General features: G+C 41.4%; 1 protein-coding gene across 3 annotated transcripts in view; it reads right to left on the reverse strand.

Moving 5' to 3' along the window:
- Positions 1–14,228, reverse strand: part of Ankrd12 (ankyrin repeat domain 12) — a 101,349-nt gene that overhangs the window by 57,089 nt on the left and 30,032 nt on the right. For 2 of the 3 annotated variants that reach the window (XM_051154451.1, XM_051154450.1), the window contains exons 3-4: positions 12,885–13,032; positions 1,046–1,192 (exon numbers count right to left, since the gene is read on the reverse strand). In XM_051154451.1, coding sequence (XP_051010408.1) covers positions 1,046–1,192; positions 12,885–13,032 — 295 coding nt within the window. Of the gene's footprint in view, positions 1–1,045; positions 1,193–6,062; positions 6,132–12,884; positions 13,033–14,228 lie in introns of all 3 variants that reach the window. The other variant, XM_051154452.1, reaches the window with a different exon arrangement.

Consider the following 14,228-nt stretch of genomic DNA (forward strand, 5'->3'; position numbering starts at 1 on the left):
AGGAAAGTTGAGCAGGGCATGGTGGCACCTGCCTTTAATCCTGCCTGCACTCAGAAGGCAGAGGCAGGTGGACTGCTGTGAGTTCGAGGCCAGTCTAGTCTATAAAGTGAGTCCAGGACAGCCAGGGCTACACAGAGAGATCCTGTCTTAAACCCCCACCCCCAAAAGCCAACAAAAACAAAAAAGAAAGTTGACCACCAATTATCCTTAAATGAAAAGAACCAGGTGTGGATTAATATAGTATAATCATATTAACTAACATATGAACTAACAAACAAACACACACACACACACTCACTCAATAACTGAAGAGTCAGTCACCTGGACTGTTGTCCCTTGCAGGCAGGTAGGCAGGCAGGCAGGCAGGCAGGCAGGCAGGCAGGCAGACAGACAGACAGACAGACAGACAGACAGACAGACACACACACACACACACACACACACACTGTAGACGTCAGTCATAGTCACCTGGACTGTTGTCTGTTGCAGTCATAAACACACACACTCTATGATTGTTGTTGATGTCAGTTGTTCCAGACAGACAGACAGACAGACAGACACACACACACACACACACACACACACACACACACACACGATGTCACTCACCTGGATTGTTGTCCCTTGCAGTCATAAACACACACACTCCATGACTGTAGATATCAGTCACCCCTTGCAGGCAGGCAGGCAGACAGACAGACACACACACACACAGACAGACAGTAACCGTCAGTCACCTGGATTGTTGTCCCGAGACAGACAGACAGACAGACAGACAGACAGACACACACACAGTAGCCGTCAGTCACCTGGACTGTTGTCCCGAGACAGACAGACAGACACACACACACAGACAGTAGCCGTCAGTCACCTGGATTGTTGTCCTGAGACAGACAGACAGACAGACAGACAGACACACACACAGTAGCCGTCAGTCACCTGGATTGTTGTCCCAAGACAGACAGACAGACAGACAGACAGACAGACACACACACACACACACACACACACACACACACACTCCATGACTGTGGATGTCAGTCACCTGGACTGTTGTCCCTTGCAGTCATCTGCATTAGAAGTGCCATCTGCTTTCGTTCAGAGAGTGGGTAACCAAAAAGAATGCTAACTGGGGTGGATTTCTTACTTCCAGCTTCTTTTTTTGTTTTCTTCTTTTCTGGACCTTCTTTCTCTGTAATGATTAATAAATACATAAGAAAATACTCAAGACAACTTCTGCGATAGATGTGATGCATAAACAGGGACAAAATGTATGCAGCAGTGGTGACCAGACAAATTGCTAGACTTATGTAAGTAATATTTTCTGAAAGCTCTAAAAAACATATTCTTGATTCTACTGCTAGAAACATTTACAGTAGCATTTCAACTGTGTGCTCTATTACAGTGTGATGTCTTCAACCATTCAAACAGTCCTAATACAGCTGCCCCTTCATGTCGCTAAGGATTGTTCTGACTTCCTATGGGTAGTAAAGCCTGCAACTGCTCAAGCCTCTCAGGTAAAATGGTTCAAGGTTTGTATATAACCTGTGTGAATCCTTGCATACGCTTTGGATTATGTCCAAATTACTTATTAATTGGACAAATTAATATAACATGAAATGTGTTATATTAATGCTATGAAATAACTGTTGTACTGCACTGTTTACGGAATGATGACAAAAAAAAACTGTAGTTATTCCCCCCCTGAGTATTTTTATCTGTGATCAGCTGAATCTGTGGACAACTTTGAAACTTCTCTTTCACACAATGTCTAGTATAGCTGCTAAGCATACATACCAATGAGCTTTACAAACTACCTCCCTAATTCTGGCAATGACTTGAACACTATCCAAGATGCTAAGCACTGAAGTCTCACCACACAGAACCATTACTGGAGAAAAGCCACTGAATCATTTCACTGCAGTGACTGCACCGCTGACCACGGAATGACACCAATCAAGACTAAATACGAACAAGCTATAAAGATTTTATGTGGCTAGGGTTAACACATATCCTGCAAATGTCTCAAGGTCCTTCTCAAAGAGATCAAACCCTGCACAAAGATCAGATTTAGCTGTTCAGAAAATCCTCCAACAACACAGCAATCTGCCCAGTTATGCGGGGTGAGCTCAGGCTGAACTTCATCGAACAGGTACGAGACACAGAGGTCTTTTTCTTTTAGAAATTCACCTGAATTAATTCAGACACCAGGTACAAGTGAATTAAAGGTCTGGTTTAAAATTCAGGTTTAGAGGTACCCACCCCCAAGAAAAGGAACTTCAAAAATGGTTATTAAAATTTGAAATTAGCAAAATTAAATAGTAGTAAATCTATCAAGTTTTAAGAAATCAATTAAGATCTACTATCATCAGACACAGAAGTTACTGGCTGGTCCAGTGCGCCATCTCCAGTTAATGAGAAGACACTGACACCCAACGCTCTAGAATGAAGCAGTGACCCTGTGACCGTTGCTGTCGTTCACCAATGACTCAAACCACCCTGTCACCTAACATGTCCTTTTGTTGAATGTTTGACTTTTCCAAAGAAAACCAAAGGTTTCAAAAGCCCTATTGAGAAAAGTAAATTTTACTAATACATCTTATACTTCTCATTGTCATCACGCCTGCTCTCATCAATAGTGAGCTGATTTCATATAAACCCAATCTAGCACAACACTTACCCTTTCACTGACATTATTATACAATCCTAAAGATGTCTTTGGAGAACAGTTTTTTCCTGAAATACAGATCTTAATAATTCTCTGTACATCTTTGTTTTCTAATATTTAGGGGGGAAACAGCCACTGTTGTTTTTTGTGGCTTTTCACCTGATACCAATTTTTTAAAAAAGATTTATTTTCTTTGTCTACAGTGTTCTGCCTGTATGCCAGAAGAGGGCACCAGATCTCATTGTAGATGGCTATGAGGCCCCACATGGTTGCTGGGAATTGAACTCAAGACCTTTGGAAGAGCAGCCAGTGCTCTTAACCACTGAGCCATCTTTCCAGCCTCTCACCTGATAAGCCCCTCACTATATTTTTAAATATAGTGAATGTAAATTGAAATAAACACTTCTAAGCAAAGAAGTATAATCTGGCAACAAGAGTAAAGGCCCAGTAACCAGTACTCCCTCCAGTGGTTTTGAGATAGATCCCTCTCCTTAGCTTAGGCTGGCCGCAAACTTGCCTCTGGAGTGCTGGGTTATAGGTGTGTCCACCACACCTGGATGCGTTACTTACTACATGCAAAAGTACCGTCTTCTTTAAAGTGAATTTTAACATAACTTTAAAAAAAAAAAAGGAGTTCATTCTGGGCATGGTGGTGCCCATCTTTTAATTCCAGCACTTGGGAGGCAGAGGCGGAGGCAGGTGGACTTCTCTGAATTCAAAGTCAGCTAGAGCTATATCATAAGACCCGGTCTTCTCCTCCCCCCAAAAAGAGGAAGATGGCACTGTAAAGTGTATATACCTAGGTTACAGAAAAGACATACTGGGGCCTAGAGAGATGGCTCAGAGGTTAAGAGCACTGGCTACTCTTCCAGAGGTCCTGAGTTCAATTCCCAGCAACCACATGGCGGCTCACAACCATCTATAATGAGTTCTGATGCCCTCTTCTGGCCTGCAGGTGAACATGGAGGCAGAGTACTGTATACATAATAATAAACAAATAAATCTTAAAAAAAAAAAAAAAAAAGTAATATGCAAAAAAACCAAAAACTAACTAAATAAATAAATAAATAAATATGCAACTACTTCAGAAAAGACAAGTTGGATGTATTTCAAATATTTAAACAAAAGTTTGTATTTGCATTCAATATAAACTGATTTTTCTCTGAGTTACCATAATCATCTTCCTGAATTTACATTTTACATGAACTAGGAAAAGAAAGTTAACTGAACAGTGGCTGATGTAATTTGAGACAATTCAACTATTTTTCAAGATTATTAAGCATTAGATTACTATATTTCAAAGTTTGTTTTGAAGTTTGTGTGGTCTGGCTGTTGTTTGTTCTGGAGACAGATACACTGTGGCCTAGGTTAGCAGGGCTCACTTTACAGCCAGTTACAGCCAGCCTCTCCGACCTGCAGCCCTCTGACTTCCACCCACCCAGTGCTGGGCATAAAGGGTGCAGCAGCATGTCTGCCTATTTCATAAAAGTTAAAATAATCAATAAGACTTATATGAAAAAAAAAAAAAGACTTATATGGGATCTATTCTGTGAAATATTTCCTTATATTACTCATAAATTAGAAAATGATGATCAACTGTGTATTGAAAAGGACTGAGACAGCTCTCAAGCTTGTCTGGGGAGTAGTAACTGGAGATTGAGCCTAGGAATTCACAACGTTATATAAGGGTCCAACCACTGAGCTCTATCCCCAGCCTAGTGCTCTCTCAATAACTAAAACACATAATCATTTGCTCTAATGGGCCAAAGCTTTAACCCAGGTAGACTAACAAATACGATCAGTCTCCAGTCTCGCTAGAGATTTTAAAAGAAAAATCAGAGAAATTTACCTAATATTAATCAAAATGAAAACTGAAATGGTCTTTACATCAAATCCATCTTTCTGCCCTTCATTCTTTAACTTTCGGTGCTTCATAAACAGAGGTGTTCCATCTTACATTCTAGAAAATTAGTGCTGTTTTCCTCTTCCTGTCAGAATAAACAGAACTCTCAACACTGTTGCTTTTCAAGTAAGTGTAGAGCGTTATTACAGAGAAGGGACAAAACTTTTTCTTGGGAAACTTTGTTCACAGTTTATTCATGTCTCAAAAAGTGAAGGACAAAATATTTCCCAATGAAGTAGTTTCCAGCAAGACATTGGAGACAACATGAAGTCACTCACATCTGCAGTGTTTACACTGCAATCCTGGGGTTGGTGCTGTAAGTCTGTGCCTTACTGATTTAGCAGTGGTGAGTAGACCATGGACTACTTCATCATGTTTGGGTCGGGCTTAGTGCTTAGCAGCCTCCTTTCAGGAAGGCACACTACCACACTACATGCTGTGGTCAGCACTACAGACTCTTCCCATCAATGATGTAAGGATCCATCAGCTCCTCACACCTCCAGATATCCCCACAATGGCTAAGTCATGTAAAATGAACACTACAGAAAGTTACTCTGAATCTCTTACCTCAGTATTATGTGCTAAGAACTAGACAGAAATACCCAGGGACTATAAAGGTTTTCATTTTTAAAAGTTCAGAGGAGGCTGATTTTAAGAAAAAAAGAGATCAACCAAAATAACTAGTCTTGCCACGGATGATGGAGAAGTCTTATAATCCCAGCACTCAGGAGCAAGAAACAGGCAGATCACTGTGAGTTTGGGGCCAGTCTGGGATACAAAGAATTCCAGAGCTAGCCAGGGCTATACAGTGAAGCCTTATCTCAAAAACAAATAACTAGTTTTATTCTTTATTATAAAATGAAGGTGTTTCTCCTGTATTCTTTATTTAGAGTAACTATGAATCCCAAATGCCTGGAGCCATAACTAACTGGGGAGCTTCTAAGGTGGCTAATGGTAGGACATCTGTCTTGGTGAGTGGATACTCTCATCTACTTACAATAAAATTCTACCTGGGAAGCAAAATCAGTAAACACTAAAGAATTTTGGTGGATATTTTTAAGTATCTATTTTAAAGAAGAAATCGCATGACTAAACAAGTAAGATAACACTACTTATTAAAATTAGTAAGCTTGTGAAGAATTTATAATGAACTAAGGCACTTCGGTACCCTGTCTCAGGAAGGAGTGTGTCCTGTGCAAGGCCACAGAGAGAAGCGACTTGCACACTGCTCTGTACTTGAGTGATACTCGCACACTGTGCTATACAAACCCAAATGGGGTTCACAGCAACTCAGGAATAGCATGGGCTGGATATGTTGAGTATCTCAGAACAGAGCTGAAAATTTTGATGGAGTCATATAATTCACTTAATTTAGCAAAGGTATCTATAAACTGGCTTGAAAACACATCGCTTACTAAATAAAGGGAATCACTGCTAAAGAAAGGGAACAGAGCCCCCTGGCTGGGCAGGAGCACCTGATAATCTCATTACCTGAGTATGTCCTGTAAGAAGGTGTAAGTCTCTCCCCCCAAGTTTCACTTGTATGTCCTGGGTCTGAATCTACAGAATGAAAAGAGACAGGAGAGAGGAAAAAAAGCACACGAAGGGAAATGCAGAATATACCAACATCTTTAAAAGGTCACCACTTAGCTAGGCAATGATGTATCACTGGCTTTATCTCAAAAATAGTTATTTGAAAAAGCAAAAGACATTTAAAATACAGCTTTGGGCAGCATATAATATTTCAGTTTCCTAAGAAGAATACTGTAAAAGTTTAGAAATACAACCATATAGCTTCTATAATACCATGATATTGCTTATTTAAGCATAGTTCTTTAAATGCTATGTTTTTTTTAACTCTGTCAATAATGAAGAGACAATGTTATCACTGGTTTTCTGTTTAGAATTTGTCTTTGTTGTTTTCTAGGAGGGTCAAAATGATTCCCAAGACAAAAAGCATCTATGCACATCAGTCACCCTAGACCACAGACTGTCTGTAGGCTGCACTCATTCTAAGTGACGTGGCTTACTGGAGCATTTACTACTGAAGACAGAATCATCCAACATCATCACCTTATCGTCTAGTCAGGAGCCCAGGGCTCTGCTTAACAACCAGTGACAGGCACAGGAGACTCTAACGACACACCCAGAGAAGACGGGTTACTTTTAATTTGGTGGGGGGGGGGTGGGGCGGGGCGGTGGGTTCAAGACAGAGTTTCTCTGTGTAACAGCCATGGCCATTCTGGAACTCACTTTGTTGGTTTACTGACAGATATGTATCTTTCCAGAATCATTATTACATGCTCTATTAATGACTTTAGCTGAATATGACTAATTAAGTGTTGGGAAAAAACAAATTAGGGAACAATTAAATCACCACCATGTCCAGCTTAGAGAACAATTAATCACAAAATACAGTATTTGAAGACTTTAAAGTTAAACTTTTACGTTTAATAATGACAAAGTTCATTCAAGAAAAGGGATCATTAATTAACAAAATAACCTTTAGACCAAATGTAAAGCAAGCTGATTAGCTAACTGAATTACAAAAATTTTAATGAGCATACATATTTCAAAAATAAATACATTAAATTGAACATGTATAAGAATTATATGAAAATTATCTGACATTTCATATAAAAATAAGCAAAAAGTTTTAAATGGCTTCCATAGATGAAAAAAAAAAAAAAAGAGTGGCAACCAATAAATTATCTAACCTAACTAAGCAGCTTATTGAACGGCATTCACATTATTTGAATGGATTAACACAGTGGCCCAAGTGGACTTTCCCTTATAGTTACTAATAAAATTAAGTACTTATAGGCGAGTAGATTATCTAACGATTCTTTTTGAAGTGTCCAAGCTGCTCTGACCTCCAAACACTATTTGGCTCTGGATGATCTGGAACTCAGGGTATAAACCAGGCAGGCCTTTCAACTTGGTGATCCACCTGCCTCTGCCTCTCAAATGCTGGGATTAAAGGAACACCTTGCTGAAATTTTTATGAATAAACATCAAGAAAGAGACAGGAATTAATCTGTAATAAATAACTGCTATAAAAACTAATGGACTGGCCAGGTGGTGGGGTCATACACCTTTAATCTCAGCACTTGAGAGTCAGAGTTAGGCAGATCTCCGTGAGTTCGAAGCCAGCCTGGTTACAAAGTGAGTCCAAGACAGCCAGGGAAGCCAAGACAGACAGAGAAACCCTATCTTGAGAAACAAAACAAAACAAGGAAACTTAATGGGCTGGAGAGATGGCTCAAGGTTTAAAAGCACTGGCTGCTCTTCCATAGGACCCCCCATCAGGCGGATCACAACCATGTAACTCAAGTACCTGGAGGTCCAACACCTTCTTCCTGGCCTTTGCAGGCAGGAAGCCTGCAAGCAAATAAATGCAAGCAAAACACCCATACATATAAAGTGTAATAAAATTAAATTAAAAATAAATAAACAAAAACCACTAAGGGTATGACTGGAGAAATAGCTCCATGGTAGAGGCCAGGCTTACATGTTCAAGGCCCTGAATTTAATCTCTAGCACTATGAAAGAAAGAAAGAAACAAACAAACAAACAAAAAACCCTCAAAAAATACATTTGGTATATGCAACCATGATGGCACATCCTTATAACCCCAGGACACAGGGGAAGCAGATGGGCTCTACAATAAGCAGGCTGCGCAGGCTGTGGGGGCATGTCAGTAATCAGCACCCCTCAGAGCCCCTGCATCAGCTCCTGCCTCCTCCTCGGATGGACTGTGAGGTGGACGTGTAAGCCAAATAAACCCTTTTCTACTCAAGTTGCTTTTTTGGTCATGGTGTTGTGCCACAGCAACGGTAACCCTACCAGGACACACATAAAGTAATATTTTTTTTGTTGTTTGGGGTGTTTATTTGGGATAGAGTCTCACTGTGTAGACAAGAGTGGCCTCAACTTCAGTGAGATCTACCTGCCTCTGCCTCCAGGGTGTTAGAATTAAACAAGAGCATCATCATAGCTGGCCTAAAACAACGGGTTTACTGTATCTTCGTGGATGGTTTGCTTACACTCCCCCCCACCACCTCCCACTGGCCTCCCTGTCCCTCCCTTCACTGGCCTCCCTGTCCCTCCCTTCACTGGCCTCCCTGTCCCTCCCTTCACTTGACCCTAGGATCCCCCACTGCTGCTTGCATGTCATAGAAACGCGTGTGTTTACGTCTGTATTTTGTAGATGAAAGAAAATGTGTTCCTTCATGTCTCTCCTCTTATGTCTTTATGGCCCTCCTCCCCTCCTTTTAGATCCTTTTTTTACCCAATAGCTCTCCTTCTGTTTTCATGTCACATGTAAGACATGTACACCTTGTAAAACACGCTATTCTTTCCACATTGTTTGAGTCACGGTAGAGGAAGCCCTTTAATGCCACCTACAGACTGGCTGACAGAGGCTTCGTTTAACACACCCTACAGCTGTCATCATAGACTTTGGGACCATACTGTCCCTCTTTGAATTTTCTTGAGTCATACTGCCTTAAATGCCAAGAGAAAACACTATCATGATCAAAATGATAAAATACCATAATAATTTTTTGGCATTTAATATTCTTATGCAAGTTCAGTACACTAATCAATGACAGTAAGGTAGAAGTTCCTTTTTTTTTTTTTTGGACAGGGTCTCTCTGTCTCACACTATGTAGCCTAGGCTGGCCTGGAACTCACATATGTGCTCAGACAAGCAGATATGCTTCCTGTGTGCTGAGATATGAAAGGTATGTAACACCACACCTATCCAGAACTTCAAGTTTCCAAGGTGCTCATTTCATTTGTAAAAGGGCCAGGCCTCAGGGAAGAACATCACACTAGCCACCCTCTCTAGTGAGAAGCTGAGATTGTGCAACTCCAAGGAGAGAAGGTGCTTAAGGACAAAGTCCCCACATGAGCCGTACCAACTCTGGTCTTCTCATTGCAGTAAATTAGAAAATCCTTGACCAGGGCTGGAGAGAGGGTTCAGCAGCTAAGAGCACTGGATGCTCTTCCAGAAGATCCAGGTTCAATTCCTATGACTTACACAATGGCTCACAATCTACAGGATCTAGTACCCTCTTCTGTACCTCTGGTACACAGAGATAAACACAGGAAAAAAAAAAACTCAACAAATAAAATAAACTAAATAAAGAAACAAAATCCTTAGCTACAGCTGATTCGTTTTGTGACGTTAATTACTCTGCCAGAAGTGAATCCAAACTACATTACTTTTCAAGGTCATAGCTCTCTGGAGTTGGTCTACGTAGATGAAGAATTAGGACTTATGAAAATGAAAAACTTGGAATTTACACAGAAGCCAAATCATCCTCTCAGGACTTAAAGGGGGCTGAACAGGTAACAACACTGACCAAGTACCAAAATTTGATAATATACATAATGCTATCACTTTCTTCTATGATGACTATAACAATTGTATCTATCAACCAAGAGTACAAAAAGAATATAGGGGAATTTGAAACTAAATTTCCTATACTGTAAATAATAGATAAAACAAGTTAGCCGGGCGTGGTGGCGCACGCCTTTAATCCCAGCACTCAGGAGGCAGAGGCAGGCAGATCGCTGTGAGTTCAAGGCCAGCCTGGTCTACAAAGTGAGTCCAGGACAGCAAAGGCTACACAGAGAAACCCTATCTCAAAAAAACAAAAACAAACAAACCAAAAACCTAGTTAATATAGTAAGTATAAGGTCCTTATAGATAAAAGTAGCTGCTTTATGTTTCCAAATTCGCAATGCATCATTGTACGTATCAACTACTAAGATGCTGTCCTACGCAATGTCAGGAAAGCACTTGCTACATAGGCATGAAGACCTGCGCTCAGGTCCCCCCACCACGAAAGAAGCTGGGCAAGGAAGCAGCAGCCTGAAACCCAAGCACTGGGCAGGCAGAGGACGGAGGATGCTTCAGACTGACTGGCCAGCTGTACTAGCCAAATCTGTAAGTTTTAGGTTCATTGAGAAACCCTGCCTCAAAAAGCAAGAAGTGACCACTTTCTGGGCTATCTGAGCTCTGATCTAATTCTTTTCTTTCTTTCTTCTTCTTTTTCTTTTTTTCCTTTTTCTTTTTGGCTTTATGAGACAAGGTTTCTCTGTCCTGCACTCACTTTATAGACCAGGCTGGCCTCAAACTCAGAGATCCACCTGCCTCTGCCTTCCCGTATGCTGGGATTACAGGCATGCAGCACCACTGTGCCCAGCTTTCTGATCTGATTCTTAAATGATTTTAAAGTTATCTCTTGGGGGGGGGGGCGGGAAATACTAGCAGTAAAAGCCCATTAAAGAAAAATTCCCTCCAACAAAGCAGTGGTGGCATACACTTTTAATTCCAGTACTTCGGAGGCAGAAGCAGGCAGATCTTTGTGGGTTTGAGGCCAGCCTGTTATATAGAGCAAGTTCCAGGACAGCCAGGGATACACAGAGAAACCCTGTCTCAAAAAACTCAAAAAGAGAAAGAAAGAAGACTCCCTTTGTCAAGAGACCAGAATCTCTGGCCTTGGTGGAGACACAACATTCCAGTTAACTAATGCCCAACTCCTCACTCACAACCACCCCAACCCCAGGAAGTCAGGAGCAACACAAGGAAAGCAGCTGAAGAGGCAGGTCTTGATGTTTCATTGGGTTAAGGAAGGTGCAATCTTTTCCTGTCCTCCTCCTTTCAGATGCTGGTCAGAACAAGTGTGCTTTTTCTGATATCCTGGGCTTCTCACTGTTTCTGTGAAGCCTCCACATGTGGCTGCTTTTCCACCCTGTCTCTCTCCCCATCTCTTTTCTTCTTCCCCATCAGCTGAGATTACAGCTTGTCTGGCCTGCCAGAGCGGCCAGGTGGGGAAGACTGTCTTTTAAACTTTAATAAAATTGCTTTAAAGCTTGGAAAAAAAAAAAGTCAGGTGGAAAACAACTGAAGAAGACACCTAACAATGGCCTCAAGCACTTGTATACACGGGCATGTGGTACACACATGCAAGCAGCACACGAGTGCCCAAGCCCGCTGTGGTGGTTCGAATGAGAGTGGCCCCACGGACTCATAGATTTGAACAAGGAGTGGCACTATTTGAAAGAATGAGGAGGTGTGTCCTTGTTGGAGAAAGTACATCACTGGGGGTGGGCTCTGAGGCTTCCTTTCCCCTCCTGCTGTCTGCAGACTCAGGTGTAGGACTCTCAGCTACTTCTCCAGGTCCATGTCGGCCTATCCGTGTGCTTCCACGCTTGGGACAAACCTCTGAAACTTACCCAATCCCCAATTAAATGCTTTCTTCTATAAGACCTGCTGTGGGCATGGTGTCTCTTCATAGCAATAGCACCCTGACTACAACACCCACCCTGCATCCCGTGCCACATATGCAGAGGTCAAAGGGCTACTTCTGGAGAGTCAGCTCTTTCCCTCCACCATGTAGGTCCCAGTGATAGAACCTAGGTCACAGGATTGGTGGCCGCACCCTAATGTGCATCTGGTGGCCCCTGATATGTTAAGAGTTTTGACAATAAAAGAACTATGAATTAAGTCATTAGCCTTACTTACGGGATACTACATATTTCTTTTTCTTTTTAAAGATTTTTTTATTTCTTATGTATACAATGCTCTGCCTGCGTATACACCTGCAGGCCAGAAGAGGGCATCAGATCACGTTACAGATGGTTTGAGCCACCATGTGGTTGCTGGGAACTGAGCTCAGGACCTCTGGAAGACCAGGCAGTGCTCCTAACCACTGAGCCATCTGTCCAGCCCCAATACTACATATTTCTAATTCATCTGGGAATAAAACCCACCTAAACTTCTTTGCTGTGCCCAAAAGGCAACCTTCCCCTCAAAAAACATCTTTTTCTCATAAACACAAACTCTTGATAAATTAGATTGTTTTGCTGAGCAGTTTTTGTTCTGAAATGAACCCCAAAGCTAAGTTCTGAAGAGATTGATAATAAATATTCAGGGTAAGAAAACTATGGGGAGTCGGGCACAGTGGCACAGGCTTGTAATTCCAGAACTTGGGGAGGTAGAGCCAAGTGGATCTCTGTGAGTTCAAACCCAGCCTGATCTACAAAGTGAGTTTAGGACAGCCAAGGCTACATAGAGAAACCCTGTCTCAAAAAACAAAACAAAACAAAAGAGAGGGAAAAAAGAAAATTGTGGGGTTTTTATTTCTTACTAGAAACCATAGTTTCGTTAATACTATAATAATAAAACCGAAATACTTATTTAATATTCCAAAATGTCAAGAGGAATGGTACACCGAAAAGCAAAAAAGAAATCACAGTTAAAAATATGGTGAGCTTATATCAGAAAATAAATGATTGTACCTGTGTCTGAATCTCGCTCTTCATTTCTTGGCGGGCTGACAGTAAAAGGCAGTTTACGCTTCATGGACGGCCTCTCCTTCATGTCCTTGCCCATTTCACTTCGCTCAGCTTTTGAAGTTTTGCTGTAAGATGCAATCTTGTCTTTACTCTATTAAAATAAAAAAATAAATAAAATTATACAAATATTAGCTAAACAGTACAATATTTAAATCAAATTCTCTTTATTATTTGGGCTAGAGCAATGGCTCTAGCTTGTTGCTGTTGTAGATCACCTGGGTTCAGTTCCCAACAACCTCACGGCAACTCACAGCTGTCTGCCTCTTGTTTCCAGGGACTCAATGTCCTCTTTTGACCTCCATGGGCCCTGCACACAGAGGTGCATGCATGCATCATGCGTGTATTCATACACACATGCATACATACATACGCATGAAGACAAAACACCTATACATTTTTAAAAATCCTTTAAGGAATTTTTTAAATATAAAAATATAGTCAGGCATGGTGGCACATGCCTTTGATCCTAGTACTCAGGGAGACAGAGGCAGGGGGATCTCTGTGAGTTTCAGACCAGCCTGGTCTACAAAGCAAGTCCAGGACATCCAAGGCTACACAGAGAAACCCTGTCTTAAAACAAAAACAAATTATTTATATATATACATATACACACACACACATATATGTATATAAATATATACAAATTCATTAATGTATTTAACATACATAATACAGAGCTTCAACAATTATATCTCCTTTTTGCTGGCTAGTTTTATGTCAACTTGACAAGCTAGAGTCATCTAAAGGAGGGAACTTCAATTGAGAAAATACCTCCATAAGATCCGGCTGTAAGCCGGGCATGGTGGCGCATGCCTTTAATCCTAGCACTCGGGAGGCAGAGGCAGGAGGATCGCTGTAGGTTCAAGGCCAGCCTGGACTACAAAGTGAGTCCAGGACACAGAGAAACCCTGTCTCAAAAAAAAAAAAAAAAAAAAAGATCCGGCTGTGGGGAGGAGGAGGTCCCCCTCAGTCACAGACATAGGGGAGGGGAGTAGGGGGAAAGCGGGAGGGAGGGAGGAATGAGGGGATACAAGGGATGGGATAACAATTGAGATGTATTATGAATAAATTAATAAAATATTTTTTTTTTTAAGTTTGGAGATCATTTAAATTAAAAAAGAAAAAGATCTGGCTATAGGGCATTTTCTTAATTGGTGATTGGTGGGGGAGGGCCCAGCTCATCATGGGTGGTGCCATCCCTGGGCTGGTGTCCTGGGTTCTATAAGGAAGCAGGCTGAGCAAGCCAGGGAGCAGCACCCTCTGTGGCCTCTGCATCAGCTCCCTGCA

The sequence above is a fragment of the Acomys russatus genome, chromosome 12 (assembly GCF_903995435.1).
Source record: "Acomys russatus chromosome 12, mAcoRus1.1, whole genome shotgun sequence".
NCBI lineage: Eukaryota > Metazoa > Chordata > Mammalia > Rodentia > Muridae > Acomys > Acomys russatus.